The sequence below is a fragment of the Scomber japonicus genome, chromosome 16 (assembly GCF_027409825.1).
Source record: "Scomber japonicus isolate fScoJap1 chromosome 16, fScoJap1.pri, whole genome shotgun sequence".
In the NCBI taxonomy this organism is placed as follows: domain Eukaryota; kingdom Metazoa; phylum Chordata; class Actinopteri; order Scombriformes; family Scombridae; genus Scomber; species Scomber japonicus.
This window is the reverse complement of record NC_070593.1, coordinates 25,123,668-25,130,930: the sequence shown is the minus strand read 5'-3', so window position 1 is coordinate 25,130,930 and position 7,263 is coordinate 25,123,668. Positions and strand designations below refer to the sequence as shown.

The following is a 7,263-nucleotide window of genomic DNA, read 5'->3' as shown; positions in this document are numbered from 1 at the left end:
ACTTGTCACAAAGTGAACGATTTTCTCGAATTCCCTCCAGACTATTATAAGAGGGAAGAAAGATGAGGCGTTAAGGTGGTCCATAAATTGGGATGATTGACTGTTAAAGAAGAAGGCCCTTCGTAACACCAGAGTCGCCTATTACTCATCACTAATAGAGGAGAATAAAAATAGTCCAAGGTTTCTTTTCAGTACTTTGGCTAAACTGACAAAGAGACACAATACTACTGATCCATGTATTCCTTTAACTCTCAGTAGTGATGACTTCATGAGTTTCTTTAATGATAAAATGTTCACTATCAGGGACAAAATCAATCACCTCCTGCCCTCAATAAGCACTGATTTATCCTCTAACACAGGATACCTAGAAATCGCTGTTAAACCTGATACTTTAGACTGTTTCTCTCCAGTCGACCTTATAGAATTAACTTCAATGATTACTTCATCCTAACCATCAACTTGTCTCTCAGACCTGATTCCAACTAGGCTGCTCAAAGAAGTATTCCCCTCAGTTAGCACTTCTTTATTAGACATGATTAATCTGTCTTTGGTGACAGGTTATGTACCACAGTCCTTTAAGGTAGCTGTTATTAAATCACTTCTTAAAAAGCCTACTCTACTGATTCAGAGGTTCTAGCCAACTATAGGCCGATATCTAACCTTCCCTTTCTCTCCAAGATTCTTGAGAAATCAGTCGCCAATCGGCTGTGTAACTTTCTACATAGTAACAGTTTATTTGAGAATTTTCAATCTGGATTTAGAGCTCATCATAGCACAGAGACCGCACTAGTAAAAGTTACAAATGACCTTTTAACCTCATCAGACAATGGACTTCTCTCTGTCCTCATCCTGTTAGACCTTAGTGCTGCCTTTGACACTATTGATCATCAAATCCTGTTGTAGAGACTTGAACATTTAATTGGCATTAAAGAAACAGCATTGAAATGGTTTAAATCATATTTATCTGATAGATTTCAGTTTGCAAATGTTAATGATAAATCCTCCATGCAAACAAAAGTTAGACATGGTGTTCTTCAAGGTTCAGTGCTTGGACCAATACTATTCTCCTTATATATGCTTCCTTTAGGAAACATTATCCGGAATCATTCAATAAATTGTCATTGTTATGCAGATGATACTTAATTATATCTATCAATAAAGCCAAATGAAACTAACCAATTAACTAAACTACAAACATGTATTAAGGACATAAAGGCCTGGATGACCTGCAACTTCCTGTTATTAAACTCAGAAAAAACTGAAGTTATTGTGCTTGGCCCTAGACACCTTAGAAATTCATTATCAAATGACATAACTACTCTGGATGGCATTACTCTGGCCTCCAGCACCACTGTAAGGAACCTAGGAGTTATATTTGATCAGGATCTGTCCTTTAATTCCCACATAAAACATATTTCAAGGACTGCCTTCTTTCATCTGCATAATATTGCAAGAATTGGACACATCCTGTCTCAAAATGATGCTGAAAAACTAGTCCATGTCTCTAAAGACTCTCCAGCTGGTCCAGAATGCAGCTGCTCGTGTTCTGAGAAAAACTAGAAAGAGAGATCATATTACTCCACTCTTGGCTTCACTGCATTGGCTTCCCGGAAAATTCAGAATGTAATTAGAAATCCTTCTCCTCACCTTCAAAGCTCCCAATGGTCAGCCTCCATCATATCCTAAAGAGCTTATAGTACCTTATGTACCTACTAGAACACTGCGCTGCCAGCATGCAGGTCTACTTGTGGTAGTATCTCTAAAAGTAGAACAAGAGGCAAAGCCTTCAGCTATCAGGCTCCTCTCCTGTGGAACCATTTTCCAGATTTGGTCCAGGGGCAGACACCCTCCCTACATTTAAGAGTAGGCTTAAAACTTTCCTTTTTGATAAAGCTTATAGTTAAGGCTCTTTGAGCTCTTAACTTATGCTGCCATAGGCTTAGACTGCCGGGGGACTCCCATGATGCATTGAGCTCCTCTCTCCTCCTCCTCTCTCTCTCTCTATCCATCTATCTATATCCATTAACATTTATGTACTATTAATGCATTCAATAACCTAAACTTCTTCCCCGGAGTTGTCTGTGCTTTCTCGTCTCACAGGTAATCTGGGCCTGTAGACGTCCGGATGACAGATTCCAGTCCTTCCAGACCTTCCAGACCTTCTAGCTTAATTGTTGATTTTCATTGTGCTTCTCTCCTCTGTCCTTCCTTTCTCTCCTCTCAACCCCAACCAGTCGAGGCAGACGTTCTCCCACTCTGAGTCTGGTTCTGCCTGAGGTTTCTTCCTGTTAAAAGGGAGTTTTTTCTTGTCACTGTTGCACATGTGGGAATGTTGGGTCTCTTTAAAGTTAAAACCAGAAGAGTTCGGTTTAGAACCTGCTCTATGTGTAAAGTGTGTTGAGATAACTTTGTTGTGATTTGGCGCTATACCAATAAAGATTGATTGAGATTGATTGATTAAATACCAGGTTTGCTGGAGTGGCGAAAATGCTGATATACCATTTATTCCTTTTGTGACACAGGTCTTCAAAAACAAGATTTTGAGATTTTGATTTTGATTTAGCTGTAGGACATGAACCAGTTCATGGGACTTCTTTTGATATTGACATACAATACCAGTCAAAAGTTTGGACACACTTTCCCACTGATGTGATTGGGAAAGTGTGTCCAAACTTTTGACTGGTACTGTCGGTATGATAGTTAATGTTGTTACACATTATGTATGTGTGTGACACTGGAGAGACTTGCTCAAATCACAAGAGTGTCATTAAATGATCTGGGGACTGTCATCAAGTCAGAACTAGCTGCAACAACAATAAACTCTTATCTTGTCATGTAGTTGTTACAGGATGGAGGCAGAGCAGCATTAATAGCAGCAGAAGTGTCCAGATACATTTCAATATTTGGAATCCCACCAGCAAAGACCCTCACTTTTATCTCCACCTACAGAGCTCTAAATCATTTCCTCAACATGCCTGCTGACGATGTACAGACAGTATACACAAGGGCCCTGGGTTAGAACATCTCAGTGTGATATCATAAGGTGAATGGATATATAGCATTCAGGGCTTTAAAATCCAGACAAACAGACTGAGAGACAGTTTTTTAACAGGGCAATAACAATACTAAATGCAAACATTTGACATGACTCATCTCTATTGCACTTTTTATGCACTGCTACTTTTGTATTTATTTTCATTTATATATGTGATTGTTTGAACTTGCTTGTTTGCACTGGAGGGGACAGTAGTCCAATTTTGTTGTACTATTGTACTTGGTATGTGCAATGACAATAAAGATAAAGATTTATCTATCATTTTCAGGAACATTCAAACTTAAGTTCAAATTGTACAAAAGAGTTTGTGCATGATACTTTTAGGGTTTACTCTAATCTGTACAAACATTATTGACAATCAACTTGTTGCAGCTTAGTGGATTGAATATTTTCTCTCTACCAGTCAGTCAGCAGGGACAGCTTTCACAGCCTGTTTAGATCCATTTATTTATTCCACTGAGGATAACGTGAAGAACACATGACTGCATTCTGTAATGCGACCAACAGAAAGTGTGTATGTTTGCTCTGCTGGCAGACTGGTGGTCTTTCTGACAGGGTTCATGGTGCAGCTCTCAGTCATATTTAATGGAAGGTGAGTGCTTCAGCATGTCTGTACTTTTAATGATGTGGGGATGGCTGTATTTGCATATGAAATGACTTTAAAAAGACCAGGTTGAAACTAGCACATTTTAAAAAAAAATCTAACATACTGTGAGTACTTAATAAACTGCACAAGCCTATAAATGGAAACCTTTTTTTTAAAAATTATCATCACACCTTTGATTTTATTTACTATTGTATGTATGTAGATATGCACACACCAAGCTCCTCCTTCCTTTCTGTCTGTCTTTAAAGTTGCCTCCCTCACATCTTATCAACTGGTCTCCATACATCTACATAGTGTTGTTACTGCTCCAGTCTCATGCGTTTCGATATTATATTCGATATTAGGAAGAAACCTGAGTGAGCAGCTGCTATCATTCAAGCTTAATGTTTAATCACTTTAACAGATTTCAAAGAAATAAGCAGTGTTAGTCAAACACAAAAAAGACACTGTTTATCTAGTGTCAAGCATTAATTTATGTCACCCGTAACTTCTTTTTTTGGAAGGTAAGCTATCAAGCTCTGTATGCTGAGTATATGCATACAGTACATACATTATTATTATGTTTCCTATATGGAAACATAATAATAATTAACTAATCATTGCCAGTGCAAAGGTATTTTTAACCTACAAATCGAAAATAGTGCATGATCGTGATTAGCACACCCCTCCTCTCTCTGTTTCTTGTAAATCAGCTGCCTTATTGACATTACTGTATCCTCCCCATAACAGGATGCTTTCATTGGCCAGTGTCTGAAGGGTGAAACTAGATAAACTGATATATGTCTTTATAGGGTTTGTAATGAGCTAAAGGTTGAGACAGATAATACACTGGAGAGTAAGCAGTTGAACTCTCATACTAATTATTATTCTCTATTCTGGTGATCATACACTTCAGGAAGATATTCATCTGTGATTTGTTTCAACATCAGGAAGAATATTCACTGAGTGTATTCTAATACCTATTTGAAAATGTGTTCTCTTTATGACAGTCCTCTCTGAAACATGAGAGGCAGTGCTGAGGTCACTTTTCAGGTCACTGCTGTTCTCTAACATGAAGGGTTGGAAGAGTAACTGTAATATGTTATATAGGGTACTTTTTATATGCTGAGGAAATCAATGAAAATGAATTGCATTGATGATGGAGTTCCATGACAACAGGATATTTTATGGGAAGAGAGGACATATGTTTATGCTTTTCTTAAGATGTATTTGATTTGTTATTTGATTTGGTTTTAGTCAGTTGTTACATTGAGAGGCAGATTTGTGAGACCTCCCTGGTCAGGTTACACAGAATCAGCAGAAAACACATTCTTGTATGAAATTACAGAACACAAGTGAATCCTAAATGTTTCACTCTGCAAGGAAAAAGTGCCACATTTTAATTTTGGCTCAGCCACATGTAGTCAGGCCATTGCTCACATTGAACATTGATGGAAATACATATTGTACATTAAATTACCAACAAATTAATTTAGTTTTTCTACATTGCAGAGTGTAGTGTATTTCATACAAAATCTTCAAAAAAAATCACTTTTGTTTATCTGATAACCTTGGTTGATATTGTTTTTATTCTCTACATTGGAGAAAAGTACAAGTGTCAAGTAATTCAATAATTTATTTTCTATATTGTGTTGTAATTTGTTTGACTTTGTTCCTTCATCATCGATCATTGCACTTCTTTTCTTTTTTTCAAAAAATTAAGGCAGTGATTTCTCCTGATTTGACATTCTATCACATTAAATACTTTACTTTCTCTAAAAACAATAGTAATGTTTAAACTTCTCTTTTTACTCCTGTTTTCAAGGACCAAGATGGATACCCAGGTTTATTCTGACACAATGGAAGAAATTAAAGAAGCACTACAAAGCAATAATCAGTCGCTAGCTGCTGAAACCGTCCAGAGGTATTTGGACAAAGTGGAGAATATTCCACTTAACATTGCTATCACAGGAGAGTCTGGTTCTGGTAAATCCACCTTTGTGAATGCCTTCAGAGGCATAGACAACAGGGATGAGGGAGCTGCCCCTACTGGTGTTGTAGAGACCACCTTTGAGATTACATTTTACCCCCATCCAAACTATCCCAATGTCACATTATGGGATCTCCCTGGTATTGGCACCACCAGTTTTCCTGCTGACAAATACCTGCAGCATGTTGGATTTGAGAAGTTTGACTTCTTCGTCATCATCTCAGTTGATCGCTTCAGAGAAAATGATGTGAAGCTCGCTCAGGAGATTCAGAAGATGGGAAAAAAGTTCTACTTTATTCGCTCAAAGATTGATAATAATTTACGTGATGAGGAAAGAAGTCAGAGGGAGTTCAATGCAGAAACAACTCTGACACAAATCAGGGAAAACTGCATTAAAGGTAAGAGACTTTTGTGTCGTATGTAATCATTAACAACCAGAAAGAGATTAATTACCAGATTGATGGAGTGGGCAAAATGCTCATACCATGTATTCCTATTGTGATGCAGGTCTTCAAAAACAAGGTGTTGAGACTCCACAGGTCTTCCTGGTGTCCAGCTTTGATCTCCACCTGTATGATTTCCGTCTGCTAGAGGAGACCTTAGAGAGAGAACTTCCTGCACACAAGAAGGGGATTCTGCTGTTGGCCATGCCTACTGTCAGCTTGGAGATCATCAACAAGAAGAAAGAGGCTTTACAGTCAAAAATAAAATACAAGGGCTTACTATCAGTATCTGTAGCATGTGCACCAGTTCCTGGGGTTTCTTCAGCTGTTGACATAGCCATGATAATTGAAGCTGTTACACAATACATACTTGTGTTTGGTCTTGATACTCCATCGCTGGAGAGACTTGCTCAAACCACAGGAGTGCCATTAGATGATCTGAGGGCTGGCATTTCACCACTGGCTGCACAAAAACTAACCTCTGATCTTATCTTGAAGCTGTTATCACAATGTGCAACCAATGTTGCATTAATGGCAGCAGAGGAAGGGTCCAGATTAATTCCAATATTTGGAATCCCAGTAGCAATGGGCCTCTCTTTTCTCTCCACATACAAAGCTCTAAATTATTTCCTCGACATGCTTGCTGAGGATGCACAGAGAGTTTTTCAGAGGGCCCTAGGTCTGAACACCTCAGTGTGATAACATGAGGTAAATGGAAACATAGTGTTTGATGGCACATTAACACTGAAGTACTCATTGTACAAAATAACTTTTGAGTACATTTGCATGATACTTTTTGTCTTGCATCCTAGTTGTACAATTGAGCATGCATGCTGTCCTCATTTACTCTAATTAGTACAAACATTATTGGCAATCAACTTGTTGTAGCTTAGTGCATTGAACATTTTTTATTTATTAACACAATTTCAGGATCTTTTCCAGATTCAAAACTGTGTACAATGCAAAAGAGCCTTTGTTATATTTGTGTTGCTCTTTGAATTATTGTTTTGTTGTTGTTGTTGTTGTTGTTGTTGTTGTTGTTGTTGTTGTTGTTGTTGTTGTTGTTGTTGTAATACTAATGAGAAGAAAAATTATTTAGAAAATGTGCATCAATACTGATATTAAAAATTTATATTTAGCAAGCTATTAATAGTATCTGTATGTATAATAAAGGCTTGAGGTGTCTGTG

The 7,263-nt window shown here is 37.7% G+C and overlaps 1 protein-coding gene across 1 annotated transcript; it reads left to right on the top strand.

The window, feature by feature from the left end:
- Nucleotides 1-5,473: 5,473 nt before the first annotated feature.
- Nucleotides 5,474-6,773, top strand: LOC128374980 (interferon-inducible GTPase 5-like). Its single transcript, XM_053335198.1, has 2 exons — nt 5,474-6,029; nt 6,139-6,773. The coding sequence occupies exons 1-2, from the start codon at nt 5,474-5,476 to the stop codon at nt 6,771-6,773; spliced, it is 1,191 nt and encodes a 396-aa protein (XP_053191173.1).
- Nucleotides 6,774-7,263: the final 490 nt, after the last annotated feature.